Genomic DNA, 14,449 nt, shown 5'->3' with positions numbered 1-14,449 from the left:
TCACTTAACCCTCATTGCCCTGAAGAAGAAGAAGGAGGAGGAGGAGGAGGAGGAGGAGGAGGAGGAGGAGGAGGAGGAGGAGGAGAAGAAGAAGAAGAAGAAGAAGAAGGTTATTGTGCAAAATTACTAATATGGGAATGTTTTACATGATTGGACATGATTGGACCTATATCTGATTGCTTATTATCTCAGGGAGGAGGAAGGGATGGAGGGAGAGAGGGAGGGGTAAAATTTGGAACTCAAAACTTTTTAAAAATATTTTTTAAATTGTTTTAACATGTAATTTGCGGTTTGAAACTATGCCCAAAGGGCTATGGGATTGTTCATACCCTTTGACCCAGTAATTCCATTAGTAGGTCTGTATCCCAAAGAGATCATAGAAGAGGGAAAAGGACCCAAATGTACAAAAATATTTCTAGCATCTCTCCTTGTGGTGGCAAGGAGTTAGAAATTAAGGGAATGCCCATCAATTGGGGAATGGCTAAACAAGTTGTGGTATATGAATGTGACAGAATACTATTGTGCTATAAGAAATGATGAGCAGGAGGATTTCAGAGAAGCCTGGAAGAACTTACATGAACTGATGCTGAGTGAGAGGAGCAGAACCAGAAGAATATTATACACAGTAACAGCAATGTCGTGGCTCTTCTCAGCAATACAATGGTCCAAGGTAATTCCAAAGGACTCATGATGGAAAATGTTTTCCACATCCAAAAAAAGAACTGTGGATTCTGAATGCAGATTGAACCATACTGTTTCTACTTTGGGGCTGTTTTTTTTTCTTTTTTGAGGTTTTTCCCTTTTGTTCTGATTCTTCTTTCACAACATGACTAATGTGGAAATATGTTTAGTGTGATTGTACATATATAACCTATATCAGATTGCTTTCTGTCTTGGGAAAGGGGGAAGGAAGGGAGGGTGGGAGAAAAATTTCAAACTAAAAATCCTATGAAAACAAATGTTGAAAATTATCTTTACATGTAACTGGAAAATAATAAAATACATTTTAAAAAACATGTAATTGGGTGAAGACAAAAATATATATTTTTAAAGTGCAATAAAGACTTCTCTCAGGTGGTAAGGTTGAAAAAATAAATTATTATGTATTATGATGTTAATTTTTCTACAAACTGCTGCTCTAATGTTTAATCACTCCATCACATGGACTCGACCAGGTTCTCAAATGCTATGCCAATGTACTCTAAGCTCTGGAAGATTCTACCATTCTGGAAAGGCTTTAAGTGAGGTAGGTGAAGTCAAGTCAACAAACATTTATTAATCACCTATGTATCAAGCACTGAGGATACAAAGAAAAACAAACAGTCTCTGCTGTCAAGAAGATCATAGTCTAATGGGGAAAGACAACATGCAAGCAACTATGTACAAACAAGATGTATACTGGAGAAATGGTGATAATCAACAGAGGTAAAGGCTATAATAGCATTAAGTCTGATCAAAAAGGCTTCTTGTAGATAGTGAGATTTTAGCCAGAAATCTAAGAAACAAAGATGAGGAAAGGAGAGAGTTCCAGACATGGGAGACAGCCAGTGACAAATGTATGGAGTTTGGGGATGTTGAGTGACAGAGACAAGGCCAATGTCACCAAATCATAGAGGATGTGTACAAGAAGACTGAAATGGTGGGAAGGGGCCAAGTTATGAAGAGTTTTAAAAGCCAAACAGGGGATTTTATATTTAATCTCAGAAGCAATAGGGAAACATTAGAGCTTATTGAATAGTGGAGTGGATGTGACATAGTTAGACCTACACTTTAGGAAGATCAGTTTGATGGCTGATTGGAGGATGAACTGGAGAAGGGCAGGAAGAGTAACCAGAAGACTACTTCAATGGCTCAGGAATGAGGATACCAAGGTAATAATGTCGGAGGAGAGAAGGGAGAATATATGGGATATGTTATTACAGTAGACTCAACAGGCCTTGGCAGCAGATTGGATTGCGGCAGGGGGCAGGGAAAGAGTGAGGAGTTAAAGACGACACCAAGGTTGGAAGCCTGGGTGTCTAGGAAAATTATGGCACCTTTGACAATAATAGGAAAGTTGGAAAGTGGGAAGGGCTTGGGAGGAAAGATGATAAGATCAGTTTTGGACATATTCAGCTTAAGATTTCTATGGAACATCCAGTTCAAGATGTCCAATAAACATTTGGAAATGAGAGAGGGGAATTGTTAAAAGAGATAAGTAGATCTTAGATCTGGATAAGTAGATCTGAGAATCGTTGACATAGAGTTGATCATTAAATCCATGGGAGCTGATGAGATCACCAAATGAAATAGTAAAGAGGGAGGAGAGAAGAAGCAAAACTCGGCCTTGGGGGATACCCACAATTATTGGGCAGAACCTGAATGAAGAGTCAGCAAAAGAGACAGAGAAGGGGTGGTTAGACATGCAGGAGGGAACAGTGTCATAAAAACCTAGATAGAAGAGAACAAATAAAAGAGGATCATCATTAGTCTTCAAAACGTCAGAGGTCAAGAAGAATGAGAGTGGAGAAAAGGACAGTAGAATTAGCAATTAAGAGATTTTTGGTAACTTTAAAGAGAGCAGTGTCAGTTGAATGATGAGGTTGGAAGACTAAAGAGAGTAAAGGAGAGAGTGAGAGGAAAGGAAATGAAGATAGCCTTCTCAAGAAGTTTAGCAACAAAAGGGAGGAGAGATAAAGGATAATAGCTAGCAGAGATAGATCAAGAGAGGGTTTTTGAAGATGGAGGTGACATGAAGATATTTAAAGGCAGGGGGAAGCAATCAGTAGACAAGGAGAGACTGAAGACTAATGAGAGGGCAGGGATTATAAAAAGAGTGATCAGGCAGAGAAGAAGGAATGTGCATGTAGAGGGATTAACCTTGGAAAGGAGAAAGGTAGGACATGATGATAAATGTTTAACAACCTGCTCTTTGGGGGAGGGGACATATGTACAACACACTTTTAAATTTAATCCGCATTGTTAACATTCCCCCCACCCCATCACTTTCTGAAGTCTTGACAATCAAAAAACAATAAATCAAGTCCTGATTTGTTGCGTTTATCAAATTTTCAGGTATAAATGCTCACAATGACAATTTTACAATCAGCTTTTGAGCACTGGTTAGAGCTGGCTTGAGCACAACCCTAGAGAAAGATCACTTCATTTAAGACAAGGGTGAAGGAAATAGCTGCAGAAGTCACCTGAGTTTTTCGAGCTGAGGTCATAAGGGGATAAGAGGAAACACTGGGCAAATAGCCTCAATTTTTTTCAGTGAAATATAAGTCAAGATTCTCAGCTGAGAGGGGAGGGGGAGGGAGAGCAAAGGGAGAAGTGATGAGGGATGAACATGTTTGCCACTGTGGTGAATAAGATAATGAATCAATTAGGGAGGGGTAAAAGGATTGCTTTGTGGCAGTGCACGCTGAGGTGGAATTATATAACATAAATTTGTAGTGGACCCAGTAAGCATGGTTTCATGATTTTTTCTAGCTTTCTCAAAAGCACATGGGTAGGACTGAAGTCAGAGGAAGGTGGGACTAATCCAAGGCTGAGGTTTGGTGCAAAAAGATCAGCAAGAGGAAACAGTGGCAAGGGACTTAATATGGCAGTGTAGAGTTGAACTGGTTTACCAAAGGGTCAAGATGGGAAAGGGGGAGGCTATAGCAGAGGTGATGGCCTGGGAAAGAACTGAGGGGTGGAAAGATTGGAGGTTAGGGATTGCAAGGCAGAGGGAGAGGTGGGGTGAGAAGAGATTAGTGAACGAAGGGAATTTCAGAGTTAATGAACAACGGAGTGGAATATTTGGGGTGATAACAAGATCAAGGGTAGGGCCATCTCTATATGTAGCTAAGGTGGGATGAGAGGAAAAGTAGGTCATGGAAATGAATAAACTGAGGAACTGGGAGGTTAAAGTGTTTGGTGAAATATCACCATGTATGTTAAGTCTCCTAATAGAAAGGTGAGAAAGAGAAAGGAGAAGAGAGACATGAACTAGGGACTAAATTCATTAAGGAAGAAATGAAACTGTCCATGAGGCCAGTAGAAAACAGCCAACAGAATCTCGATTGGGTGCTAAATATGAACTGGGTGAACCTCAAAAGATGTGAGGTTACTGACCGATGGTGGCAGAGAGCCCAGGAAATGGCAACAGGGTGCTAATATTCCAACTCTCTTACTTTGACCAGTGAGTTGGAAGGATGAGTGAAAGTGTAACCAGGTGCTGGAAAGGGTGGCCAGAGAAGATGTGTCATCAGAAAGTAACCCAGATCAAAAAAAAGTAACCAAGTCTCAGTGAGTACAAGAAGATGTAAGAAGTGAGAAAAGTAAAGGTTTCAGATGAAAACAAGTTTGTTACCTATGGAGTAGGCATTCCATAGAGCACAGTGAAAGGGGTGAGTAGTTTTAGAATAGGGAGGGGCTTCTGTGGGGGGAGGCAATACTTGACAAGAAGGGGGTGGTCAGTAGGGAATGGAAAGTGAGTCTTGAACAATGACAGCCAGGGTTTCAGAATCACTGGAATGGGGTAGTAGTTTGTTAATCATTGAGAAATTAGTTCAGATAGCTTATCATTATCCCTAGGGTTTCTGCATCATAGTGGGCTTTTCCAAGGGTATGATGCAGCAATATGTAGCTGGAAAGCTAGAAAGCATAGATGGTGTGGGTAGAGGTACCCATAGTGGGGGGAAGCTCAGGTGAATCAACTGTAGGAGGACATGCCATTGTGTGAAGCCACAGGGAAAGTAGCAGAAAACTCAATGTAATGGCTGGCCTAGGAAGGCTAAGGGCTAGGAAGATAACAAGAACATTATTTCACAAGATCTATTCATCTTGTATTGCAGTACTGATAATAATTATTTGCAAAAAAGACCACCATGAAAATAATTATAGCTTATGAATTAACATCAATTGCTGATGATGAAGAAAAATTCTACAAAGAACTCAATACCACCCACCAAATTAAATCAGCATGCATCCTGAAATTCAGTGGCTTCAGTATAGGTGGGAATAGGCAGAGATAATGAGAAATATGTGGGAAATCGTGGTTTAGGAAAAAGAAATGAGAAAAGCCAAAGACTTGTGAACTACACAGAAGTCTCATTCCTTTATATAATGGAAACTTTAAGAAAATCGGTAGGGGCAGGCTATGGATAGCACCAAAAATCACACACACACACATACACACACACACACACACACACACACACACACTCACTCACTCACACATACACAGAAACAGACTGTCAAGATAGGAAAAGACTTCTTATTGATGGGGAGATTGTTCCTGAATCAGAGTAAGTTAGTAAAGCCAAGAAGAAAGATAAGAAAAACTATCACACATAATTGGAATAACTAAACCCTGAACTATTTAAGCAAGTAATCAGCAATGGAAATGAGAACAGGACATAAGAATTGGCATCAACATTGATTACAATAATTTTATTCATAAATTTAGCTGTTGCCATTCTATTGCCACAAGAGCAAAAGAACCCATAAAATGCCTTGGTCAGCAAACATTTGACTTACTTTCGAATATTAGTAGATAGACGTTTAGAATATAAACTCACTTGCTCTTGAAGGAATATGGACAGTCATGAACACTGAGAAGCAGAGGAGCTAGTTTTTAAAAAACTTGGAAACAGCTCCAACTAAGCAAAGTCATCCCAAGGGCATTTAAAGAAAAAAAATAGAAGGACAACAAACAGGGGGTGGAAATGGAAAAGATCTCTAAAGATTACCATAATAAATTGTTTTCATCATCAAGGACAGAGGAACCACCACACTTAGTAACCTTAACAACACACTTTCAGATGTTCTTCGAGGGGAGATAGAAATAGCACTAAAGAGAACAAATATAGGAAATGAAGCCAAATTGAATCAAGTGTATATCCATGCAACATCTGTAGAAAAAAGAGGAGGGGTCAATAATGCAAGGTATTTGAAAAAGAAGATAACAAATACATATAAAACACTTGAACTTTATTAATACTTCCCCACCAAAAGTGACCAAGAAAGACAAAATACTACTAATCTATTTTCCTATTCTCCTACCTATACAAACTCTTGATGAAAGTTACACATAAACAAATCAAGAGAATCCTCAATATTAGTAGGGAACAGGCTTTCATAAGTGAAATTCAACAACAGACCACATCTATATCCTTTCAGAGTTAACTGAAAGAATACATGCATACAGATGCGCGTGCATACGCACATATATACACACATATATATGATCTAATTGTGGGGTTTTTGGTCAATAATGAATAAGTATTTTATTTAATAAATTAAAATACCATCTTAAAGGCTCTATTTCAACAAGATATCTCCCATGCATATGTCAAAATCATTTAAGATTCCTGGAAAGAAATAACTGCAGAAATAATCTTTTTCAATGATCCTCTGATCAAAATATCAGAAGAAATATAAAACTGGGAGACCTACACTTGCCAAATGTCTTCACCATTGTGATAGAAGCAACTCATAAAGGTTTTCACTGTGGATGATGAGGTTCTCCATATGTTCCTATTTGTGAACACTATTGTGCTGGTTGCAACAAGACCTGGAACACATCTCTACTCAAAAAAGTTTGTATTGACCATCCACACAAGAAAGATGAAGTGGATGAAAAATGTCTGTTTTTCAACTACCACATACATTTGGATGGAAAGTTATATCTTTGTCCAACCAGACATATATCTATGACAGATAGTACAGATGATGAAGCTGGACTTGGAAATGAAGAGGAGAGTGTGGTTTGGATAGCATCTGAGAAATTCCAAAAGTCCTTTAATGACCCAAACTTTTCTGGAAAACCAAGGCCCATCTTTTTAATATTAATATTCTGTTTATATTCCTATATGGCAATAAGGCTCAGACTAAAAGTCCCTGAAAAATTAAAAATGAATATTATGCATGGGGTAATTAAAAGGTGGTTTTGAGCAGGATGTACCATATAACCAATGGAAATTTTTGAAGAATAGGAGTAAAAGGTGTCATCAAGAAATATGTTATAAAAAGAATAAGATGGATTGGTCTAGTGAAAAGACTAAGTGAACACAGAAGGCCAGCAAAATTATTCACTAAAGGAAGTCTTCTGGGACATTGGATGGACACTCTTAGGTGAACTTACAGGAGGACATGGACAAAAGTGGCACTGGGTAGACAGGCATGGATGGATTGTGTGTGATTTGTATCATTGGAGGGAACTTCAGAATTGATGAGAACATGAATCCATTTGAGTATTGTGCATTTTTCATATGATTACATCACTGAATAGGTAAAGAGTATGTCCTCTACACTTGGAAAACACCCCCCACCCCCACCCCCAATGGGAAAAGGATATTCTTGAGTTTTATTCATTAAATGATTGACTATTAAGATTCTCATTTGCCAACTGAAGTCTGAAGTGGAAAATCCATTACGGAAGAAAAGAAGTTGCTTTGGGATTAGGGCAGAGAAGGCATCAGAAATGAAAAGAGGACTATATACTGTATTCTGGTCCTAAGAACTAGTTGCTTCATTCCCTTGCAGACACTTTAATATTCTATTTTCCATCCCAACTCAACACAAGCACATTTACCCACACCCTCCACACAATATCTGGGAAGAAAGAACCACGGCACTCACTTTCCCTATGTATCAATTCAAAAAAAGCAGAACTCATACCCTTTTCCCCCTTATCAAATATTTTTGTTTTCCCAATCTTTGATTAGTACTATTATTGATTTGAGGGAACTCATTTGACTCTAGTTCTCCCTTGAGTTGTTCTCTGACCTTAACCCCAAAATCTTGCTTTGGTTATTTAAATTCTGATCCCTAAGTCACAGCACCCCTCTCCTTGTAAATATGTTCCTGCTTACAAGGTACTCTTTAATCTCAGGGACAGCCCTCCTCACCTCACCTCACCTCTACTCCAAGAAAAGAGAAATACACACAAAAACCTAGGTAAAACCAACAGACTAAGGAAGAGAAAGAAAGAAGTACATTTCTCCTGCTCTGAATAAAGGGACAAGACAAACCTCTTTCACCTGAGACTCTACACCCAAGAAAGGATACAAAATTGTTCCCATGAATTATATAATCACTGCAGCTTCAAGGGAAAAAACTGGAATTCAGGTTGCCATAGTGTTGGCATATTGTTGGAAAGACAGAGCTCTTTCCCTCATACATACTCTCTGTCTCCATCTTTCTCATAAATGGCTTCAATGCCAAAGATCCTACCTGCCACACTACATGAGGTGGGTAAAGAAAGGACAGCCAAGGGTAAAGAAGTGGAAATAACGAGTTTATCATGGGTTAGAGGGTACCTTAAATACTTAGGGTTTTTATCTATTAATGGCATAATTGTGAAAAATCATTACAATAATATTGTTACCACTATTGCTAGTATAACAATAAGGTCCAGCCCCATCTTCAAGATTGTCTCCACCAATGTAGTGGATTGAGAGATTGATCAAGCATTCTGTCACTTGGAAATTGTGTAAACTGGATAGGAACCTTGTCAATGTTTAAAAACTACAACCCTTTATTTTTCCTTCTCTCCTAGTCTTCCTACCAGCCCACCCTGCCAATTCAAAGGAAGGGCTTGTGTGGGACGTGTTATAGAGTACTGACCCCACTCCCATCCAGAGAAATATTGTTATCCCTGTGAATTCAGAAGCTCATCCAAGGTCCCATATTCTACAAAAAGTTCTTTGCCTGAGGGAGTATAATTACTCTGACAGTAAACAGAAAAAAAAAAATGGACCTTGATATCCAAAAAGATCTAAGGATGAAAGGAAAGGAGCAAAAAAGACATTCTGACTCAGGAAGGGTAAAAGTACCATCCCAAAAAGGGAAAGAGTGTTGGTTGGGGGGGGGGGGCGGGGAAGGGGGAAGGGAAGAGCTAAAAACGGAAACAGACCTTTAAGTCATCGGATTCTACAGAAAAAGAATCACATCTATGTGTTCCCCGAGTGACAAAGACCAAAAGAAATAGATCTATAGAGGGGAAAAGTGTAGGAAAAGATACAAGGAAACATAGAGAAAGCAATATACTAAACACACAGAGGCATACGCAGGGGGAAGGAAGGTAGAGAAGACTGAGCATTTGTAAAGCACCATCAGGTAAAATCCACCCCCGTTTACAAACCATCCCAAGGATTACACTGAGTAATGTTGAAAAATAATAACTTGTTGACTTGGGAGTGGGGGGATGGGAAAGAGAAAGTTTCCAAGTGGAGAGTTAATTTGATTGCTCTTCAAAATCACAGGGGGAGCTGGTGAGACTTGATGTCAGCAGGATGGGTAAGCTCAGAAAACACTGGGCATACTATGTTTCCCCATGAGGAAACCATACTCCTTTCTTTTTTTTATTGTTTTTTAACAAAACCAAAGAAAAAACAAAACCCACATTACTATCTAACCTTTAAATGCTAACATATTAGAGTGTAGTATATATGTGGGTGGGGACAGGCAGACATGCCAACCAAACAGCCTGGATATGGCATTCATGTAGCAATTACAGCCTAACAATTAGAATAATAGGTGTGCATGTAACGGCGAATTCTGTATATAAATGTGAATAGATATATGTAAGGATTCTTGTATAGGGGTGTGTGAGAGTGTGATGTAAAGGAAAAAAGAGGGAAAGGGAAAGGGAGAGAGAGGGAGAGACGGGGAGAGGGAGTGAGAGAGGGAGAGGGAGAGGGAGAGGGAGAGGGAGAGGGAGAGAGAGAGAGAGAGAGAGAGAGAGAGAGAGAGAGAGAGAGAGAGAGAGAGAGAGAGAGAGAGAGAGAGAGAGAGAGAGAGAGAGAGACTGAGAGACTGAGAGACTGACTGGGTGTACAGTACGCACATCTGCATTCTACCCACCAACTCAGAGCGCGCCAGCGATAGAAAACAGCAGGAGGGGTACTAGTACTCGACACAGACGCCTCAGCAAGCCGGCGGGAGCCCCGGGGCGGGGAAAATCCGGGCTGAGTGTGTCTCTCCGGTTATCTGCGCGACCGGCAGTACCTCGAGGCCAGGGACCCCAGTCCTGGACAAGCTCTGTAATCAAAGCATCCTCTCCCAGCTCCAGAAACTGGGGGACTATGCGGCCTCCTTGCACCCCCTCCCCCACTGCCAGATTTTCCAACAGTTCAGTTTAGAAAGGGAGAAAGGAGAGAGGAGAAAGACTTGGGTTAACTAACCCCCACTCCCCCACCCCCGCTCCTCCCGCCTCCCGCCGCCTGGCATTTCATATGAAGCACATGCTCTCGGGAAGACTGGAAAGGGAGGGGGGGACTCAGAAATTTTCCTATCCGTCACCCAACTGCCCCTGATCGCCGCTGCTATGGACACAGAAACCGAAGGGAAGGTTGACTGAGGAGAGAAGGGAGGAAGGGCGCAGAGTCCAGCTTCGTCTCCAAACCTGCACCCCGCGGCTCCTCTCAAAGCCAGCCTCCAGGGAAACTCCTGAGGGAGGGAAGAGGGCAAATGGGGGGCAGCGGGGAGAGGGGAGGATCCGAGGGATCGAGAGGCGAGGGGAGGGGGTGTAGGAGGAGAGAGGAGAAAAGGGGTGGAGAAGGAATATCGAGCTTTAAGCCCCCGGCGAGGGAGGAAAGGCAGGGTCCAGCCTTACCTTGATGATTTTCTTCCGGAATGTACATCCTCTTGTTTTCACTGACCATCTACCAAAACGGGAGAAAAAGGAAACCCAAAATAGGATGGATTGGGGGGAAAAAACCTCCACAAAACGGCTCTGGTTTAATCCCTCTTCGGAGATCGAGGTCGTCTTTCGTGCAAAATCCAAGGAAGCCGTGGAGCTGCAGTATTTCCCCCTTCCGATGATTACCTGATTCCCATTATTGCAACAAATGCCAAAAACTGATTCTCTCCACTACTGCCTCCTTTAGTGAAATTGTAATGCATCCTCGGTACATCCGGGCCCCATCCAAGAATTTAGCACAGCACCTCTGGCCGCTACACCATTTGAAAAAATAGAGAGGAAGAGAGATCAAGAAGAGGTGGAAAGGGGGAGGGAGGAAGGAGAAGGAGAGGGAGGGAGGGAAGGGGAAGAAATTGTGCCCTCTCCCCCAAAAAATAAGGTAGGGGGGGAGGAGGATACTCCAAGGCCAATAAAGGGTTAAAATGTCTCTCTCCTCCTCTTTTTTTCCGTCCTCTCCCAACCCCCTTCCTTTTTTTCCTCTTAAAAAGATCCACCAACTCCTAATATCGAGGAGGGCAGGAAGAGACTATAAGCAGCGGGTGCTGATGCTGCCGCCTCCGCCACCGCTTCGAGGCATGCTGAGAGTGGTCTACTGGCAAGGAGCTGTTTCTGCAGAGGCAGAGAGAGGGAGACACCGGGAGAGAGCGCCTCACTCCCTCCCAGCTCCTCGCCTCTCCCTCCCCTCCGCTTGCCGGGCGCTGTGGAGGCAGGCAGACGCGCTGAACGCTTCCAGATGTGGCAGCTGCGGCTGCGGTGGCGGCGGCGGCGGTGGTGGCGGCAGCGCGCAGAGAGCCGGGCGCACAGCGGCGAAGCCGGCGGCTGACTTGAGCCCAAAGTTGAGCACACGCTCTCCTCCCTCCTCTGCGCCTGCTGAAAAGCTCTTTCTACAGACATGACGTCAAGGAAAGAGAGCCGAGGCCGGCTGTCCAGGGACAGAGAGGTGGTGGGTGATCGAGCTAGGGGAGTTCGAGGGGGGTAACTAATGGATATGGGAAGAAAGACCTGAGAAGTGGGGCTTGCGGGGGGGCGGGGGGAGTGTGCAGTTTGGAGGGGGGACGTTGGGGCAGCGAGGGTGGAGAAGAGGTCTTGGGGAACTGAGACAACCCTCCCACCGTGTTTGTTAACCAACTGCAATCACAACAGATTGCCCCACCACTTTACACACCATCACCACCATGGTTTACACAGACACACCCCCCTCAATCCCGGGCAACACACGTACTCACACATACCGCCCTCTTTATTGTCATTATTGCGGGCCATCGCCTGCAGTTCCAACCACTCCGGAAATACCTCTGTGATCAGAATTTCAAGAAGGGAAATAAAATTTGATGAATTGCTGGAGTCTCTTAGATAATGGCATTAACAAAACGGCAAAATGAATTGTAATTACATTTGATCAATTGCAATCAAAGCCCGTGTTGACTGAGACATGGAGAGAGATGACGGACCGAGATGTAGAGTGAGAAGAGACACCACCCGGCGGAGTCTTCTAGGCAAGACAGTGGTGCCCCGATGTCTGAATAGATTAATAGAGCCAAGTTTTCTATGTCCTTAGTGGGAATACACACACATTCTCCGGGGGTATCCTTATCCACTCTTAATTATTCCTGTCATTCATCCTGCTATTCAGAAGCTCCCTTGAAAAGAGGTAACATTTTACATCATCACCAAATGCACAAAGCGCAAGTTGAGAATACCTAGGTTCTGTGGAAGACTTGATACAGACCCATGGGGACAAGGGCTCCCTCTGCAGTGAGCTTTGGGAGTCTTAAATAGGGTTTAGAGATTCTGTGATTTCATGGGTGTTTAGACCTAGTTAGTACCTTTAAAAGACCTCTCTCTACCTGATAACTAATGTCTGGTTCAGGCTTTACAATTTCATTCCTTTGGCTTAAGGACTTAACCTGCCTTTAAAATGCAAATATTGTTGCAGGGAAAAATGCATTTAAGCAGAGTCAGCCACATGTTAATGTGAATAGTTTTATTACTGAGGCAGCTTGGTGTGGATAAATGTGCAAGACTTGGAATGAAGAAAACCTGGGTTCAAATCTATTCTTGACACTTTCTTGCTGTGTAGCCACGTACAAGTCCCTCGGCATTCAGTGGCGGTGTGCACAGCAACAATTAATCAATAAGCATTTATTAATCACCAGGCACTGTGCTAAGTTCTTAGGATTCAAAGACCAAAGTCAGTCTCTGCATTTGAAGTAGACAACATCCACTTATACAGGTACATATACAAATGCACATATACAAAACATAGAAATGAAATACAAGTTAACTTTGGAGGGGAAGAATGACAATGTTGGATTTGTCAAAAGAGATCTAGCTTCAAAAGATAGCTCTGACACTTACTAGATCTATATTTATGATCAAATCACTTAAACTTTCAGAGCCTCTGTTTCCCCTTCAGTAAATTTGGACAATAAATACTTGAAGTGCCTCCCTCACAGAGAGGATCAAATGTGATCATGTATATAAAAAACACTGTAAATCCATAGCCTGGGGGTTATATCTGCACTTTTCTAATTAAATTTTATAAATCTAGCAAGTATATATTTGCCTTTAGGCTCTTTCAGCTTCATTATTCAGTCCTATTTTCAGCTTTGAAATATATTCTCCTCCCCTTTCTGGAGGAAACACCACCAGATCAGTATCAGCATAGAGGCAACATGGTGAAATAGATCAACTTGGAGTATGGAGGACCTGGGTTCTAGTTCTGCTTAGGTCACATCCTAGCTCTGTGGCCATGGATGCAATGTGTAATCTCCCAGTGGTAAATTCTACACCATAGGTTTGGAACAAAAACAAAAACAAACCAGCTATTATTTCTACTCCAAACTCTCAATTATTTGCACTCATGGAGAGGGGTTAAATGCCTAAAAATTATATACATATGTGTGATTTCTAAATGTATGTGTATATGTATACATATATAAAATATATGTATACATACACATACATATGTGTGTATATGTGTGTGTTCCTAGCACCAAGCACAGTGCCTGGCAGATAGTAAGCATTTAATAAATGCTTGTTGACTTGATATAAACATAGATATATTTATATGCATTACATATGTATTTGGCTTGGTATCTATTATCAGCTTATTTTGTGTAATGCATGCCTAATTACCATTTTTTAAAATAATATTAAAATTGATTTAGATGCTCTTAACAGACATTGGAGATCTGAACTCTTCTAAAGAAAAGCATTTTTAAAACTTGGTTTGGAACAGGTTGAGTTTGAGGTGGAACATCCAAAAGATGTCATATAACCAGTTAAAGATGTGAGTCTAGAGCTCAGAAGGGATTTAGGTTTTTAGAAATCACATGAATAGAGGAGATGGATTGAAGCTGTGGCAATGAAGTATTACATATAAATAAGTAATGTGATTTCATAAATTTGCCAAGTAAATATTGCCCTTTTGCTGCTTAAGTTGCCTTTTTTTCTTTTCTTTTCAGCTCTGAAATGTGTCCTCTTTGACTCTCTAGAAAAAAAAAAAGTTATTTTCTAAATATGGAATTTGATCATTCAAAGGATGTCCATATCCCAACTTATGACTTTGAATCACAGTTAAGTGTTCTTTCTTCCTAGGTAAAAATGAATGCTTACTATAGTAGAGTTTGCTCTGATTTTTCTCCACTGTTTGGGTTTTTCTTTCTCTTTTATTGTATGATTCACCCCGGAAACCATTTCTTTTCATAACCACAAAAATTCACTTTGGAAATATTTTAAAACATCATTCCCATTGGACTGTTCACAGCTATTTCT

At 41.3% G+C, this 14,449-nt stretch overlaps 1 protein-coding gene across 1 annotated transcript in view; it reads right to left on the bottom strand.

Moving 5' to 3' along the window:
- The window catches only part of CACNA1C (calcium voltage-gated channel subunit alpha1 C), an 833,272-nt gene extending 821,899 nt beyond the window's left edge, over window positions 1-11,373 (bottom strand). Inside the window, 1 exon segment of the mRNA XM_043967623.1 lies at window positions 10,586-11,373. Coding sequence (XP_043823558.1) covers window positions 10,586-10,634 — 49 coding nt within the window. The 5' untranslated portion in view covers window positions 10,635-11,373.
- Window positions 11,374-14,449: the final 3,076 nt, after the last annotated feature.

The sequence above is a fragment of the Dromiciops gliroides genome, chromosome 5, assembly GCF_019393635.1.
Source record: "Dromiciops gliroides isolate mDroGli1 chromosome 5, mDroGli1.pri, whole genome shotgun sequence".
Lineage (NCBI taxonomy): Eukaryota > Metazoa > Chordata > Mammalia > Microbiotheria > Microbiotheriidae > Dromiciops > Dromiciops gliroides.
This window is presented reverse-complemented; position numbering and strand designations above follow the sequence as displayed.